A 19,216-nucleotide genomic window follows, 5' to 3' on the forward strand; every position below is an offset into this window, starting at 1 on the left:
ACTGTCTTTAGCTATAAGGATGTCATTTGTAACCTTAATAAGAATAGTTTTAGAAGAGTGACAGCCCAGTGAGGCTGGGTTCAAGTAGGTTGGATTATGAATGTTAGGCCAGGAAAAAATGACAGTAATATTCAATGAGGTTCGGCTGTGATTGGGAGGCAGAGATAGTTAAGTAGACATGAATAGACAAGTTGTGAGGTTAAGATGGAAGAGATGTTTAAATGCTAATGTGAAGGAGCCATTAGATTTAAGTAACAGGAAAGATGGAGTCCAGTCGAGGTCTCTGAGAAAGGTAGAGGAATGGGATCCAGAGCACAGATGATCTAATTGATATGTGTGTGTGGGGTCTCTTACATTACAAAAAGGTGAAACGGGTAAGTATGGAATCAGTTTTATAGATTTGGTGAAGGGAGATTGGATTCCTGACTGTTGGCCTCTGCTTTCTCTGTGAAATACATAATGACATCATCTCTGCTGCCCAAGGGGTCGGGGGAGAAGGTGAAATATGAGTGATAGGGAGAACATTTAAAATTATCATCATGAAGAGTGAAGATGAGCAGAGTAGGGAAACGAAGACTTGCCATGCAAAGTTAGGTTCACTTGAGAACAGCAATTATGAGTTCTTAGTTTTATCCGCCTAGTTATGTATGTGTCTTCAGTATAATCAGCATTCTGGGTATAGACAAGTTTAGTGAAGGGTCATGCTAGGTTGGGTTTTTATAGTCAAAGTGATGGAGCATAAAATCTAAACTTCGTGTTTGTGTTTGTGTGTGTTTGGGCAGGTTTGATGGTTAGGGAATAATTACAAGAGCCAGTGGACTGCAAGTCTAATTGTGATCAGGAGTATAGTGGGCTGCTAGAGTGTGGTAGGAGGAGAAGAGGTTGTGATCAGAGAGGGATGTATTTGGATTTCAGGAATTTAGAGATAAGATAGTGATACTAAGACCAAACTGCGGCCAAAATGGAAAAGAAATCCTTGAAGGTGGTGAAGTCAGTGAGCTAAGACGCCAGAGTTTTTCTGCACTGATTCTGTTCTCTTAAACACATTTTTAAGTCTTCCAAATGCTACAAACAAACCAAAACAATAAAACTTCTCTCAGTCTTTACTCCTATTCTTTTTCCTCAGCCTTTTAGCTGTTGTTTTCCTCTTTCTTTTAAAACCAAACTTCTTGGGGTGCCCAGGTGGCTCAGTCGGTTAAGCGTCCGTTCTTGATTTCTGCTTAGTTTATGATCTCAGGGTCCTGAGGTTGGGTTCAGTGGGGAGTCTGCTTGAAATTCTCTTCTCTCCCTCTCTCCCATTCCCCCTGCTCACTCTAGTGCTCTCTCCCTCTCTCTCAAATAAATAAAATCATAAAAAAAAAACCCTCAAACTTCTTATTTAGTTTCAGATTCTTCGAGCGCAGATTATTATTAAGCTCTTTGTTAAATCCCATTGTATATATTAATCTTCATCCTTCTCGATTTGTCTGTGACAGGATTGCTCTGATGATTCTCTTCCTAATATTTACATTATGCATTTTAATTGAACCACCTGAAAATATGTTGTGGGAATAATTTCATTGATCTCTAAATAAAGTATGCATCTCCTAAGGATGATCCACAGTATCATTAAATCACACCTGAAAAATGGTGTCCTGATTTAATATTCTCCTTTTTTGGTAGTTTTATTTACTTTTGACATTAATAAGATTTCATTTGTGTTTTGTGTTTTGTTTTAATAGTGGCCAATTCGCCATGGTATAGTTGAAGATTGGGACTTGATGGAAAGGTTTATGGAACAAGTGATCTTTAAATATTTAAGGGCAGAACCAGAAGACCATTATTTTCTTTTGGTAAGTACAAATTATAGTTTCACCAAGGACATTTTTGAAGAAACTTAATGAGAACGTTTTCATCACATCTGTACTCACTAGGGCATACTTTATGGTTTATTAAATTGTCCTATGTCTAAAAGACTTTGTTACAATGCTGTGTCATCTTTAAGATTGTCCAGTTCTGGGTTTCAGTAGAGTTGTAATATATTGAAGCACCAAGGTTTAGGCACTTAGAAAGTTCTTTTCATAATTAATATGTAATCTTTATGATAGGAACAGTAAGGTTCAAAAAAGTTGGAAATGTGGCACTTTGCTTTTTTTTTTTTATAACTGGTCTGATTATTATTTCACTAGTAATTCTTGGCAACAAAAGTACAGTACAAAAAATATAATTTTTGAATTTTTCTTATTTTTATCAAAGCAATGCATGTTTATAGCTTACAAAAACCAACTGCTATAAAGATTTAAAACAAAAAAATAACACTCTCCTTCCTCACCTTTCCCAGCCTTTGATTCATATTATCTAGAGACAAACACTTTAAATTTTTAAAGAGCTTTTTGTGATAGTTACCTCATAAATTTAAACATGTTTTCTATTTCTTGTTTGTTTATTTAAATATTAGACACTACCTCCTGACTTCCTAAGTAGGAAAGATGAGGGTTTTGTTTCTTTTACCCTCCTTCTCTAAATCATAATCCCTGTCTTCTCCCCCACCCTACAGTATAGTTATATGAAATCCATATTTTATATTTTATTGTAATTTGTGAATATTGTTTTTGGGTAGACCATAAACATAAAGTTAAAAGAACTTTACAATAAACACCCACATGTACACAACCTAGACTCAAGTATTAATTTTATTATAATTGCTTTATGATATCAGGTTATCCATCACTTCATCTTATGTTTTTAATTATTTCAGAAAGAGTTGCAGATGGACTAGTTTCACCCCTAAATACATTAGCATGCATATCATCAACTAGAGTTCATTATTTGCTTATAATTCTTTTATGTATATAAAATTCACATGCTATAAAATGTATAAACCTTAACTCTGCCATTCTGTGGGTATTGACCAGGCTTTGGTAGACTTTATCTGAAGGTTCAGATAGCATATATTTTTGGCTTTGAGCACCATCTGGTCTCTGCAGCTACTCAGCTCTGCTGTTGTAGCAGGAAAGCAGCCTTAGATGATACCTAAATGTGTTCCAGTAAAATTGTATTTACAAAAACAAGTGGTGAGATGGCTTTGTCTTACAGGATGCATGATACAGTTTGCCCATTTCCTGGTTTTAACAGATGTATACATCTGTGTAACCTAAACCCTTATCAAGATATAAAACATTACTATCAGTCTGGAAAGTTTTCTGATATCCTTTCCTGATTAATTCCTGCCCCTGTGCCATAGAGGCAACCACCGTTCTGATTTTTCCCATCACAGATTGGTTTTGCCTATAACTTTATATAAATGGAATTATACAAGATGTGCTCTTTGGTAAGACTTCATTTAGCATAATCTTCGAGACTCATCTACATTGTTGCATATACCAATAATTTGTTGCTGAATCATATTCTGTTGTATGAATATGCCTCACTATCCATTTTCTTGATGATTACCTGGGCTGTTTCTAGTTTTTGACTGTTAAGAATATTTTGTTTTTTGTGAACATTGTTACACAAGTCTTTTTGTGGACATGTTTTCATTTGTCTTACATAAATACCTAGATACCGCACTGCTGTGTCATAGGGTAGGTGCATGATTGGTTTTATTGGAAACTTTCAGAACTTTTTCTAATGAGTTGTACCTTTTTGCACACCCACCAAAAATGTGTTAGCAATCTGGTTGCTCTACATTCTTTCCAATGTTTGGTGTGTCAGTCTTTTTAATTTTAGCTGTTCTGGTGGGTGTGTAAGATTTCTCATTTTGGTTTTAATTTGCATTTTCCTGATGACTAATGTTTAGCACTTTTTTATGTGCTTATAAGCTATTAGTATATTTTCCTTGGGAGGTCTTCTGATTATATTTTATTTTATATAGAACTTCTGTTTTTCTTAGAGTTTATAATTTAACTGCCTTGTTTTTTTTCACTTTGCTTAATTTTGTATGTATCTATCACTAAATTATCTCCAAAGCCTTGAACATAGTTCTAAAACTCTTTTAAATAAGTTTAAACACATCAGGTAGTTTAGCTGTTAAAGGTTTTACATGTGTACAAAGTCTACTCCTAGTTGACTATTTTCTTTAAAAACCTTATAGTGTTTTTTAAATTAACAAAAAGATTTAATTTGCAAAGAATTCAAGTTTTATTCATGTTTCTCTGTAATTTGTGCTTTTGAAATTTAAGGAATCCTTACCTCAAGGTCAAAAACATCATTCTTCTGCATTTATGAAGTTTGAAAGTTTTGCCTTTTATTTTAAATATTTGAGATAACAAAAAGAATTGTCAAATCAGATTCATAAGAATCAGAGGTCTTACCCAGTTTCAAGCTTTAATAATTTAAATGATTTAAGTAATCACGAGGCTTAGGGGAAACACGGAGTCCGGGATTGCAAGTACTGTTTCCTCACTCCTCTCTCGCCTCATTAGAATGTGTTCTGGCCCAGACTTAATCTGCAGGTTTCTAAATGATGCCTGTGGTCATATAAACTGAAGAGAACTGTGTAAATATCTCTATTTTAATACTCTTAGCAGTTATATAACTTAAAATAACAGTTTCCAAGAAGCATGGCATAAATTTGTAGAATCTTGGCTTATTTACTGTAGTTGTAAACAGACCCGGTACATCCTAGTGAAAACATTCCATAGGTGAGAATTCTGCCACTAGAAACACCATTGGTATGTCTCCCTGGGGGTCTGTCATTACCCTTTTATAAGATGATTTGACTAGGTCTCCCTTCTCTCTCTCTCTCTCTCTCTCTCTCTCTCTCTCTTTCTCCTTTTATCAGTGTTTACTGGTGTAATGTAGGAACTTGGTTTCTTTATTTGTGTGTAGAATATATTGTTTTCATATATGCATAGATCTGTTGGAATTCTTTATATAGTTTTCTTTGGTCTATGTGTCTATCTTTGTATCTCTAAATTTAACTAAAATTTTTAAATAAAATTTTTGACATAAATTATTTCTTGTTTAACAATTGCCTATGAAATTGTCAGAATAATCTGATCTTGTCTATTTAAAATGTTACTAAATTTCATAGACTGAACCTCCACTGAATACTCCAGAAAACAGGGAATATACTGCTGAAATAATGTTTGAGTCCTTCAATGTTCCAGGCTTGTACATTGCTGTGCAGGTAAGAAAGTTCACAAGTCAAGATAAGCTTGACTCTTGAATTTTTATCTGGTTTAATTCACTCTTTAAAAATATATTTTTTATGACCTCAAAGCATTTCATAGTTCTCTCCTGACTCAATAATTTAGGAATCATAGAAAATAGAGTTAGTCAGCAAAAGAGAAATGTTGAAGGAAGGAAGTTAATGATCTTTAGATAATTCAAGGCTTTTCATGGGACAGAAATAAGGGTATTAATATTTATTGAATGTTTATTCCAGGTCAAGAACTTTATATACATTTTCATTTATCCTTGAAACATTTGTTGTGTCCTTTTTTCATAGTTTGTTTTGATTGACTTACTGCTGGGTGTATTTGACCACCTTCCCCTTTGTGCTCCTTTGTATTCTGTGTATCATAAATCCCTGTAATATTTTATTGAACTTACTTTGTAAATATATCTTCATGGAATAGCTTCTTTCCCACCTCTCAGGATCACAGCTCACCTCTTGTTTTTTAACCCTGTAGTGAATGTGATGCATAGCATATCACAAATGCTTAATAAGTATGTAACTATTGTATAGTTCTCTTAGGTAGCAATGATTATGAGGTATGATCCTGTGTTAAAATAGGAGGGTGGCCTAGATAACTTTCTAGGTCCTGTTCAGCTATTATATTGCAAGTAGGTAAAAGTTTAGCTCGGTTTTTGATTATTGGCCATATATCTTATTGGAGGCTTGGATTCTGTGAAATTCAGTTTTTAAAAAATGAACTAGCTGTGTTCATTTCTTAATTTGTAATCTTAATAGAATTGTACTTTATTGCCCACGCCAATCTTTTTCATAGAAAAATGTAATTTCATCAACTTTGTTTCCTAATTAAATTATAATATTTAAAAGTATATAATGGCTTTTTCTGTGGTTAAATACCTTGTTATATATTCCTAAATGCCTGTTGCACTTAGAAAATTTGGAGCTAATCTTATGATGGAGATACTTGTTTATAGCCATCTATGTATGGAATAACATACATAGATGATTGGGTAATTGGGTAATTGTGTATTTCTTTACCTTACTTAACACTTTGTGGTTTGTGTACAGGCTAGCCCATATAAACATAATTTTAAGTCCTGGCAGTCTTAGTACTGTGATACTTCATGTTAGTCTTCCCCATTTTGGCCCTTGTAAAAACATGGAAAATTTATAACTATGCCCCTAAAAGTATATAAGCCTGTAACTTTGTCTTAAAATGTAAGATGTGAATAATTTTATTGCATAATGTAATTAATTTTGTGTATTTTCTTGCCAGAGATGACTATAGTTGACCCTTGAACAACACAGGTTTGAACTGTATAGGTCCACTTATATGCAGATTTTTTCAATAAATATGTTTGTCTTCCTTAAGATTTTCTTAACATTTTTTTCTCTAACTTATTTTATTGTAAGATTCAAAATCTGTGTTAATCGACTGTTTATGTTATTGATACTGCTTCTGGTCAACAGTAAACTATTTGGTAGTTCAGCTTTTGGGGAGTCAGAAGTTGTACTTGGATTTTCAGCTGCTTTTGTTGGAGGGATCACTGCGCCTAACCCTGGTATTTGTTGTTCCCCTAACCCTGGTGTTCAAGAGTCAACTGTACATTTAAAATTGAAGTACTCCAGTGAAGTATTTTTTTCTATTAACTCTTTGTGCTTGTTTTTATTTTCTTGCCGGTCATATTTCTTTTTTCTAAGGCTGTTCTTGCCTTAGCTGCATCCTGGACCTCAAGACAAGTAGGAGAACGGACATTGACCGGTACAGTAATAGACAGTGGAGATGGTGTCACTCATGTCATTCCTGTGGTAAGGATATTTTAAAATTATCAAATAGTCCTATCAGATAACAAATCTGGAAGAGTTAAATGGTATGAAATTAATACCATTTTTAAAAAATTTTAAATATTTGAAAAATTTGCTCTGATTTGGCCATTTGTTCAGCTAGTGCTGTATTTTGCTCAAATTAATACTAAAATTCTATAAACAAATTTCAGAATCTTTCTTTTGCTATATAGGTTTGTACTGTAATTCGAATATGATTTAAAAATATTAGAAATTGTTTCTCATTCATAATTAGAAAATGTTGGAGTAGCTGGAATGGAAATATATTATGCCTTTTTAAAGATTTTATTATTTGTTAGAGTGTGAGCAAGAGCATGGGTGGTGGGGTGGGGAAGAGGCAGAGGGAGAGGGAGCCTGATGTGGGGGCAAGGTCCCAGGACCCTGGGATCAGGACCTGAGCTGAAGGTAGATGCTTAACCAACTGAGCCATCCAGGTGCTCCTGTGCCTTTCTTTTCTTAAACATGGAATTCTGTTTTCTGGTTTGGATGTGTCTGTGTTGTATAGGTTAGCCAGTTGATAGTCTCTCTTATCGTTAATTAATAGATTTCAGTTTGGTGCATAGGTTAACTAAATAACAGTTTGTTATAAGCACGTGGCCATTAATGACTTTTGGGAATTTTATTTACTTATTTATTTATTTAAATTAAGCTCAATGCCCAGTGTGGGGCTTGAACTCACAACCCAAAGATCAAGAGAACTACTGACTGAGCCATACAGGTGCCCCTAGAAATTATTTTTTTGAATAAAAGCTCAAGTTATGATTGTGTTTTATGGTTTGGATTTAGTAAAGCATATTAAGAAAAATGCATCAGATTGGATTATTTATCAGAGATGGCGTTTTTTCTGCCAAGGCCTTTGTGCTTCCAATTTTTAATGACAAATTAGGGTTTTTATTGTGCCTAATACATTCAAAATGACTACTTGAAATCATACTGGTAGTATTAGATAGGTATATAGATAGTTTATCTTTTATTTTTTTTTATTTTTTTTAAAGATTTTATTTATTTAACAGAGAGGACAGCCAGCGAGAGAGGGAACACAAGCAGGGCGAGTGGGAGAGGAAGAAGCAGGCTCATAGCAGAGGAGCCTGATGTGGGGCTCGATCCCAGAACGCCGGGATCACGCCCTGAGCTGAAGGCAGACGCTTAACGACTGCGCCACCCAGGCGCCCCATAGATAGTTTATCTTTTAAACTTTTTATATTATATTGAATATTCTGTAAGAAATGAAATTATTTTGAACTTATTTCTTCATTACTAATCATTCCTATTTTTATTGCATCAGGCAACCTCTGTTGAGGATTACATCCTCAGGGTGACTACTTTTAGATTAGATGTCATAATCTACCCTCCCAATGTCCTAATAGTTTTAGTAATAATTGCCCTTTTTTTAGTAAAAGCTTTCTTGAGATATAATTTACACACCAATAGAGTTCACCCATTTAGCGTGTATACTTACGTGGTTTTTTGTATACTCACATAGTGCATCCATTACCACAGTCAATTTTAGAACATTTTTATTACTCTAAAAAGAAACCCTGTATCCGTTAGCAGTCAGTCTCCCCCTGATAACCTTAGCCCCGGCAACCACTCATATACTTTCTGTCTTGATAGATTTGCCTTTTCTGGAATCATACACTTTGTGGTCTTTTGTGATTGGTTTCCTTCATGAAGCCTTAAGTTTTCAAGATTTATCCAAGGTGTACATGTATAGTACTTCATTTCTTATTACTGCCAAATAATATTTCATTCTATGGCTATACCAGATTTTATTTTGCCATTGGAGTATATTTTAATATTTTGGAAATTGGGATGTGGCCATTATTTCATGTTTTTTTTTTTTTATAGTTGACAACATATTTTTCTTTCTTAGTGCTACATAGAGATACTTAAGATTTTCATTTAAACCTCAGAATCTGTAATGTAGGTTATATTGAAACCTCAGTTTACCCATTAACAGCGCAAATAAATGAATTGCCTAAGATCACCAAATAGTACGTTGTGGAGGTAGGATTCAGACTGGTTCTATCTGACCCCAGTCTTAACATCTGCACAACTAATCAATGATATTAGTATCTTGATAATATTCAAATAGGTAATTTTCAAATATAAGTTACCAGCATGAAAAAGAATGAATTTTCATAAGGATATTAAGAATTGGATACTCCTGTGTTTTGTTCTCTTTTCATTCTTTTTAGCTTTCTTTTGAATTAATGGAGTATTTTTTTTGTAATTTATCTTTATATCCTTATTGACTTAATTAGTTATATTCTTCTTTGTTGTCATTTACTTATTTTTTGGTGGTTGCTCTAGGGTTTATAATAAACATCTTTAATTTATAATCTAAGTACAGATAATGTTCTACTATTTTATAAATAGGAAGTGTACAATAATGTACTTCCCTTCTGCCCTATAATGGTTACTCATTTTACTTCTCCATGTTACAAACTTTATAGTACATGATTAATTTGTTTCATTTAAGTAGTATATTAGTTTTGTTAGGGCTGCTGTAATAAAGTACCACAGACTTAGTGGCTCAAACAATAGAAAATTAATTTTTTCATAGTTGGAGGCAATAAAGTTGGAGATCAAGATGTTGGCAGGGTTGATTTCTTCTGAGGCTTCTCTGTGTCTTCTATCTAGGTGGCCTAATTTTCTCCATTTGTCTGCACATTGTCTTCTTGTGCGTCTGTGTCCTAATCTCTTCTCTTAAGAACATAAGTCATATCAGATTAGGATGTACTCTAATCACCTCATTTTAACTTAATTACCTCTTTAAAGTCCCCATCTCCAAAAACAATCACATTGTGAGGTATTGGGAGATGGTACTACAACATACGAATTTTGGGTGGGGTAGGACATGTCAGCTGAGAACAAATCACCATCTTTAAAAGAGATTTTGAAAAAGATAAACTTCTTTTATATTTACGCACTTAGCATTTCCAGCGCTTGTTTCCTTTGTGAAGGTCCAGATTTCCATCTAGCATCATTTTCTTTCTGCTAGAGTGATGGCCCTTGGCGTTGCCTTTTTTTTTTTTTTAAAGATTTTATTTATTTATTTTAGAGAGCATATGTGTGTGTGGGGGTGGAGGGGAAGGAGGGACTAAGGGGGAGAGGGACAAGCAGGCTCACATTAAGTGGGGAGCCCTGCAGAACCAGTCCCACAATGCTGAGACCATGGCCTGAGCTGAAATCAGGAGTTGGATGCTCAACCAACTGAACCACCCAGGCACCCCGGCCTTAAGTACATCTTATGGTGCTGGTCTACTGACTGGGACCTCTTTCAACTTACGTACATCCTTTGAAAAAGTATTTTGCTTGCATTTTTGAAAGATTTTTTACTTGGTGTAGAATTTTAGGTTGATAGTTTTTTCCTTTCAGTATTTTAAAGAGGTAGTTCTAATGACTTTTGGCTTACATTTTTTCTGAAAGTAAGTCCGCTGTCCTTCCTGTGCTTGTTTCTTTGTGATATTTCTTACTTGTCTGGCTGCCTTCAGGATTGTGATGTACCTAAATGTGTTCTTTTTTTCCCCCTTTTTTCTTTTTTCCACTTCTCGTTTGGGTTTGTTGAACTTCTTGAAACTATATAGATTTGTAGTTTTTTTAATCATACCAGAAAAGTTCTTTATTATTTCTTGACATTTTTTCTGTCCCTTCTTTTCCTCCTTATCTTTGGGTACTCTAATTACATGTCTCTTAGACTGCTTGAAGTTGTCTTACATGTTACTGGTGCTCTGTTTATTTTTTTTCCCTAATCTTTTTTTTTTCCTGTATTGTTTTGAATAGTTCTTTCTTTGTCTTCAAGTTCACTTCTGTCTTTATTGTTTAGTTTGCTATAATCACATTTAGGATACTTTTTATTTCAGATATATTATTTTTCTTCATAGAAGTTCTTTTTGGATCTTTTTATATCTTCCTTTTGTCATTCGTGTTTCCATTGATCTTCTTGATCATGTGGAGTATATAGTAGTTGTTCTAATGTCTTTTTCTAAAATGCTATTATCTTTGATATTTCTGTTTCTTTCTCTTTTGATTTTTTTCCCCAGTCAAGGGTTGTATTTTCCAGCTCCTTGCTTGCTTATAGTTTTTCACTGGGTAGTGTATGTTCACATTGTTATGTCCTGGATTTGGGGACTTTAAAAATATTTTGATGTTTTTTTCCTTGGGACACAGTTAGGTTACCAGGAATCAGTTTGATCCTTTCAGGGGCTCCTTTTAAACATTATTGAGCAAGTCCAGAACAGTCTTTTGTCTGGTCCTACTTTGTCCCCACTCTTGAGGCACTATTCTTTTGAGGATTCTGCTCAATGTCCTGTGTTTGAGGTCTTGATACTCTGGCTAATGGGAACATGAACTATTCTCAGCTACACATAAGCTTTGGGGATTGTTTTGTTCCCACCTTTCCAGAGGTTTTTTCCTCTGGCCTTGATGGTTTCCTAACATGAATGTGATGAGTACTAGTCAGCTAAGGTGTTACTTTTCATATCTCAGAGCTCTGTGTCATTACAGCTCTTTCAGCCTTAGTAGTTTGACATGTAAACTGTAGTCATTTTGACTTCCCTAAAATCTAAATTCTGTATCCTCAGCTTAATGAAACTATCTGACTCTGCTTGGGTTCTCCCTCCTGTTATTGCTGCCAGGGAACTCTTCCTAGGCAGTGAGATGGGATGTTTATAGCACTCCATCTTGTTTCTTTTCCCTTCTCATTGGGAACACTGCCCTACTCTGCATGTTCAGTGTCTGAAAATGTTTATTTCATTTAATTTGTCCTGTTTTTTTCTTTAAGGTGAGAGAATAAATCCAATCCCTAATACTCTGTCATGGCCAGATGATATTCTTTGTTAATGAAATTTAATTGTATTACATATTTTTTTGTACTTCCGACTCATATCAATAAATTTATGAATTCATTGTGTAGAATTTAATTATTTGGCATTATGATAATGCATAGAATGCCTCAGCCTTTTGAAATTGGTATCCACTTCATTAGGAAAAATGAGTTTGTGGATTAATGATTAAATTTCCTACAGCGCTATCTAAATTGTTTACTGAAATTATAAAAGATTTTAAAATAATTTCCTATCTGGTCCGCTATCAAAACATTTAAAACTTCTGAAATTCATAATTTCTGTGCTGTTCTGTCATTTCAGTCTTAGTTATAATAACTCTTACCAGTTAAAGAATAATCTAAATTGTTGGCCATTCTTGTTCATAATATCTGTGCAGTATTGTAAATTATATAATACGGTATTGTGAGGAATACTGTTGAAGAATAAAGACTGGAAGAATTTTCCTGGGATAAATAGCAATACTTGGGAATATAAACACACTAACTTGAGAAATTAATCTTTGATGGTTATTTAGGTTATATTAGTTTTGAATAATTGAAAGTAAATTTGCCACTCTTTTATTTTATTTTTTTTTCCCATCTAGGCTGAAGGGTATGTGATTGGCAGCTGTATTAAGCACATTCCAATAGCAGGACGAGATATAACATATTTTATTCAGCAGTTGCTGAGAGACCGAGAAGTAGGAATCCCTCCGGAGCAATCCTTGGAAACTGCTAAGGCAGTAAAGGTAAAAGTAATGATGAGAGTGTAATTCAGTTCAAAATTAAAGTCAAATTTACAATATTAACATGAAAAACACTCAGGTGAAGAACAGTACTTAAAAAAACCCTTTTGTTCAGCCAGTTATAAATTATTACTCTTAATTATATATATGTTTTCTCTGTATTTCTTGTAAGGAAATTTTGTAGGATTATCAACTCTGTGCCGGTTGTCTCCACTTTTCACATTTGAGTCAAGAACATTTGTACCAACTGACTTTAGCATACATTTTTGTGATTATTCCCTGTAGTAAAAATAATTAGTTCACTTCAGAGTCCTTGTATCTCAATTTCTTCACTGAATTCTTTATTTTAATCCCAACAATTTTCTGTTAAAAAAATTTTTTTTGATGTAATTGTTTCATTTCACTACAGAATAGAGATGGTGTTTGGCTCAAGTGATATGGCAAATAGAAGAGAAATCTGAAGACTGTTTAAGGTGTTTTAATAATTTGTATGTTATGTAAGTCTTTGTTAGATCAGTGTTTCATGTAAACTGTCAAAATACTTAGCATTGCTTTTTAAATTTATCATTTGCCAACATACCTTCAAAAATTTCATTGGGTTTCTCATGTATTTTCAATATGTGAAAGCAAAACTACCCCAGCAAAAATAACTTTATTTGCCTATCTTTGTCTGATTATAGGGTTTCTTTCACTCTTCAAAGGTTAGGAATGAAAAGGAATTTACTACTTCCTAGTAGTAAAGGAATTATGAAATGGCTGCCAAAACTCACCCAATGGGTGACATCGAAATTAAATATGTAAAAAATTAACATGAATACTGCTTCAGCATCTTTGGGAACCCTGTGGAGTTTAAAAAAAATAACAAAAGCACGAAGGATTGAAATCTATTGTAGAGAATACGGATGCTCAGTCTCAGTGTCTTTTAAGAATTACCATTTCCATGTAATTCCTATTTCCAGCGTTTGGAGAAAGACGTTTGTCTTTTGTTTTCCATATTCTTTCCTTTTACATCTTTCAGTTATTAGTAATAATATTTGTATCCGTCATGGATTAGAATTCTTGATGTGCAAAAATATGTGAAATGTGTGTTTTTCTTTTAAAAAAAAATGGAACTTGGAATCAGGAGTCCGTAAATTGCAAAAAGAATGTTATAACCCATAACATTTTTGAATTGCATTTTTGTTGGAAACTTTTACCTAGGACTTATAACCAGATACGTAACAATTTAGCATTGCAGGTGATAGAGTAAAAAAGAATAGTTTTTACTTTCAGCCTCTTTTCTTTTGCTCATTTACTTTCATTTACTTAGACTATATTCAGTTTTGTTCCAGGAAGATATTAAGGATTAAGGGTCTATATTAATTTGTGGGTTATATCAACTATTATTTATTCTCCAGTTCTGTATTTATTTTATGTTTTTTTCTTTTTAGAATGCAAACTCCATTAATTATTGGAACGATATAAAACGTTGAATGACATTAATGAACGTTTTCATGAAATAACCTTGAGATAGTAGAGGTTGTCTCTTTAGCTGGTCAAGTCTTATTAAATTTATATATGAAGCCAGGAATTCCGTGTAGGAGATGAGAGATGAGTTGTTCATTTGTACTAAACATAAACTACTGTCCTAACATACAATTTTCTTCAGCTTAATTTCTTAATTTTATTTTCCTATGATATTTGTTCATTTGATTCTAGTTTACTGAAAATAAGTCATCCTTTTCTACTGTTCCTAAAACGAAGAAATAATTACTCATTTCTTTGTTCTCCTAGGAGCGCTATAGTTACGTCTGCCCAGATTTAGTAAAAGAATTTAACAAGTATGACACAGATGGATCAAAGTGGATTAAGCAATATACCGGAATCAATGCTATCTCAAAGAAAGAATTTTCTATTGATGTTGGGTATGAGAGATTCTTGGGACCTGAAATCTTTTTTCATCCAGAGGTTAGTTTTTTTTTTTCTTAGATGGAATTGTTTTGAAATATTCAGCAGAAATTATCAGTCAACCATAAGAAATTCAGGAAAGAGTTAATCTCAGGAACTTTCTTTTGTATACTAAAGTACTATAGTGAGTTATTTTCAAGAGGAAAAATTGCCTACGTTGAAATAGGCTAAAAAAGTTACTATTTTTCATATATTTAGAAAACTAAAACTTGTTTTTTTAATACTTGTGGCTTATGTGGAGTCATGGAAAAAGGGGAGCCCTAAAATTTATGACCATTTAATTAAGATATTTTCGGAAAAGTTCTAGAACTACCACTGCCCCCCATATAAAATAACCATTAAACCAAGAACCATTAGTTGACTATCATAACAAAATATTTATTAGCAAAATAGTTTTCTGTCTCTATGAAATGTTAGCAACATGCAGGTCTTATTAAATTCATGAAGTGTACGCTTTTAATAATGAAAAATTCTTTCAGTAATTTAGTATAAGAAATTCATTAATAAAAGAAATTTATTAATAGAATTACATTAAATGCCTACTGTGCTTATTCGGCATTAAAAACAGTTATTTTTTAATATTGTTTATTCACTTAGCAAATAGTAAATGAATATAATTTTCATGGTCGCAGTTTAAGTATGGAATATTTAAAGATGAAAAATTACTTTATGTTGCTCTTACTGAGCTCAGAGAATAAGGGAGATGAATATCTAAACAGGTATAGTTGCTTTAATAGATGCATGGATTTGGGGAGGGCATAGGAACAAAGAGCATCTAAGTCTGCTTGGGAGGACTAGGGAAACTTCTTAGAAGATGTGACATTTGGAACTGAGACTTAATGGGTGAATATGTATTTGTCAGGCAGGTATGTTAGGGGGAACATCTTTCTGGCAGCCGAAATAGGCTGGGTAGAAGTCTGGGATAGGAGAGAGCTAGATAATAACATTATAAAGAAAGGGATTGGTAAGAGATAGGTGGTCATGAGGGATTGATATGCTGTAGAAAGGAGTTTACTGGATTCTGTAGTTGTGCAGAAATCTTTAGTGCAAATGACACAGATTTTTGTACGGTATTAGAAAGGTTACTCTGACTGCATTGGGTTGGATGGATTGAAACAGAGGTGTGAATTCTGTTGGAAAGAGGTGAGTTTATTGCAGTTTTCCAGATGAAGGATAAGTTATGTTAGGTCAATAAGAATGAGAAAGAGTTAAGAGAAAAGCAGTAGAATCAACATGACTTACTGATTACTTAGATGTGAGGAGAACAAGAATATGAAGAATCTGTGATGATTCCCATCTGTGTAACTTGAACAGCTGGATGTTGTGCTGTCCGCTGAAATTAGGAATACTGACAGGGAAGAATGAGTGAGGTAGAAACAGGAGATGAGTTTATTATGCCTCTTTAAAAAGGTTCAAAAATAGGGGTACCCGAGTGGCTCAGTCAGTTAAGCATCCAGCTCTTGAGTTCGGCTCAGGTCATGATCTCAGGGTGGTGAGATCGAGCCCTATGTCGGGCTCCACGCTGCTCTTGGAACTTGCTCAAGATTATCTCTCTCCCTCCCCTCCCCCAAATAAATAAATAAAAATTAAAAAAAGATAAAAAGGTTCAAAAATGAACACTTGGGTTCTAAGTGTTGGGTTGTGTGTCCTGGAGTGAGCATAGATGTGAAGTCATCACCATATATAGCTCAAAGGAAGCGATTGGCCAGGGAGAGGATGTGGAGTGAGAAGAGGGGGAAGAATGGGGCCCTGTTGAACACTGACACTGTGGATGGAGGAGGAGAACCTACAGAGAATTTTGAAGGATACAGAAGGGGAGAAGCCACGCTAAGGGATTGTGCTCCGATTGAGAGAAGTGAATGTTTAAGGAGGGAGATTAAATAGTGCCAGTTGGCACATTGAGGTAATAGGGGAAACTGAGAGGTACTCATGGATTTTTAGTATCCAGATTATTGGTGCTCCTAGGAGAGCAACTGTAATGGAATGATGTGATAGAGGCAGTTTTTTGCATTTGAGAATCGACAGTGTGGGCATCCTGGGAGGTGGCTCTAAAACAAAAGCATCCTGGCTACTCGGAACTGGTAAGAACTCAGTTGCAAGAATAAGGCTAAAGTTAGTTTTGTCTTTAAGAGGTATTACTCCAGTGATGTAGAGGTAAAGAGTTAAGTATGGATACAGGAAAATGTGGAGCTGGGAAGGGTAGAGGAGCAGGTGGGTTCTTGAGTAAGTTCATTGTCACAGTGCATACTTCTATTCTTCATGAAGGGGAATCAAGTTACTGTGTTGGGAGAAGAGGTTGGATATCAAGTTGAGGGCTGAGAGAGAACAGTAACTTTTATAATCACTAGTGAGGAGAATTGAGAGGGTGACTATTTTAATAGTACTGGGGACTCTAACTATGGAAGTTAGAGACCCAGAACTTTAAGTCATATAATATTCTTTTCCCTCCCAGGCAGTTGTGGAAAAGGAACAAAGGGTTTTGACAAGGCAGAGGTTAAAGTGTTGCAGCATACAGGAAAGAGCCAGAATCCGAAAGGTGTGAGTTACTTAGGGTTAGTGAAGCATATGGGCAGGGATTGGAGATGATGATGAATTGGCATATAGCTGTAAATTAGGAGCAAAGGAGTGAGCACCTGGGATAAGGCATTGTGGTCAGACAAGTATATGGATGTTTTAAGGCTTTAGAGAGCACATTTTCTTAGCAGTCTTTAACATAAAAATTCATAAAAGGATATATGTGCATAGTTTTAAAAGTCATACATAACACTGACCAGCTTAAACAAAAGCAGCAGCTCCTCAGCCTCCACCCCTACTCTGTCACTCTTTCTGTGTTCTGCGGAGCATTCACTAGTTCTCACTTAGCCCGCGCTCTTGGTAATTACCTCCACATTTGCAAATATTTGTCATCTTGATTTCTTGGCATAGCAATGTTAAGTATTTTATCTACCAACTTCCTTTTAGGTTAGTTGATATTTCCTTAGACCCTCTTCCCTTAGCCTGTCCGTATGTTACGTTATAGTTATTAGCTAAATCAGTAGTTTTACAGTATAGAAATAGTATTATACCTGTTAATGTTTTTTGCTTTTGAGGCAAAATTGTAATATTGTAAATTTTTTCTCTTGAAATTGAGCATTTCCTAAATTTTTGCCTCATTTCTTCATTTGTGTCATTTTCTCTTTGTTCATTTATTTCATTTATTCATTGAGGTTTTTTTTTGTTTTTTTTTTTAAAGATTTTATTTATTTATTCGACAGGATAGAGACAGCCAGCGAGAGAGGGAACACAAGCAGGGGGAGTGGGAGAGGAAGAAGCAGGCTCATATAGCAGAGGAGCCTGATGCGGGGCTCGATCCCATAACGCTGGGATCACGCCCTGAGCCAAAGGCAGACGCTTAACCGCTGTGCCACCCAGGCGCCCCTATTCATTGAGGTTTTAATTAACTGTTTTTACAAGATCTGGTAGGGATCCTGGGCATCTCACTATTTCTATATAGAGAAATTAACAGTTTTTTAAAAACCTTATTTTACTTTTCCTTGTGTGGTTTCTTATCCTTTCAATTTGGGGGACTTCAGGGTGAACAGATTGACTTCTTAGCAGTATACCCCTCTGGAAGCACTTAGGATATAACATTCTTTTTTTTGTCTTCCAAATGGGAAGACATTCTTGGGCATTTATCCTTTCTTGTAATTTCCTTTTGTCATTTTAGTAATGATTTAAGAAGATAGAAAGATAACCACGCAGCTGGCGGTCAGGTCACATTTTCCTCTGGGGTCATGTATATGTGAGCTGCTGAAATTGAATGGATTAGAGGTTATGGGTTAAGGAACATCAATTAAAGTTGAAATACTGGAGAGAGATACTAAACCTCCGAGTGGAGGACAGGAATTAGAGAATTACAGAAGATCCAAAACCAAAGTCCTGGATGAATAGGATCATTATCACAGGATAGATAATAGCATGGGAGGTAAGAGAAATCTTCGATTTTAAAGGAAGAAGCGTGGAATACTCTTTATAGACATCCTCAGCTAAGGTTGTGATGGTCTTAAAAAACCTTTGACACATTAGATAACATAAATAAACTGTGGTGTTTTGGTTGTGTCGTGTTGCTTAGGAAAAGGATAGTTGTCTGGATGTCAGTTTACCTTGTTGCTAATGTTTCATATGTAATTTTTTTCTATTTAAGTAATTTTTATCATTTGATATATCAGGTTTTCTTCATTAAGTTTTTTAAAAAACATCTTTACTCTCTATAGCATATTTTTCTTTGTAAATAATTTCTTCTGTGAGAAATCCATGTTTTTCTCTTCTTCAGAGTTGTTTTTTAAAATCAGTTTATGTATATGCACATTGTTTAAAAGTCCTAGTTATTGAAATCCTAAGAGAAACTAGGAGTACCCTGCATACTTCTCTCCCTATTTTTTTTTCCCTAGAAATAAGCACTTCAACCTTTTTTTAGTTTATTCTTTTGGTGAGTGCCTCCATAGCTACAAATTGGTTTGGTTGCATTGCAACTTCAAGTTTTTTTCAGTTTTAGTCATTTTCTGTCAGTTTCCAGCTATGGAGGAAGAGGATTGCCTTTTCTCTCTTTTTTTGCCACGACAAACAGTACCTTTCCATACCTTTGTGTCCCAATAATTACATTATAATTTCAATTAAGTAAAAATTCAGTGCTTACATTTTTGTGAACACAAATTGTAATCAGATCTTGTGAACACAAATTCTAATCAGATC

General features: G+C 34.4%; 1 protein-coding gene across 1 annotated transcript in view; it reads left to right on the forward strand.

Moving 5' to 3' along the window:
• Positions 1-19,216, forward strand: part of ACTR3 (actin related protein 3) — a 61,544-nt gene that overhangs the window by 29,498 nt on the left and 12,830 nt on the right. The window contains exons 4-8 of the mRNA XM_040645607.1: positions 1,722-1,832; positions 5,015-5,110; positions 6,821-6,928; positions 12,398-12,541; positions 14,312-14,485. Of these exons, the coding sequence (XP_040501541.1) occupies positions 1,722-1,832; positions 5,015-5,110; positions 6,821-6,928; positions 12,398-12,541; positions 14,312-14,485 (633 nt within the window). The remainder of the gene's footprint in view (positions 1-1,721; positions 1,833-5,014; positions 5,111-6,820; positions 6,929-12,397; positions 12,542-14,311; positions 14,486-19,216) is intronic.

Source organism: Ursus maritimus, unplaced genomic scaffold, assembly GCF_017311325.1.
Source record: "Ursus maritimus isolate PB19 unplaced genomic scaffold, ASM1731132v1 scaffold_1, whole genome shotgun sequence".
Lineage (NCBI taxonomy): Eukaryota > Metazoa > Chordata > Mammalia > Carnivora > Ursidae > Ursus > Ursus maritimus.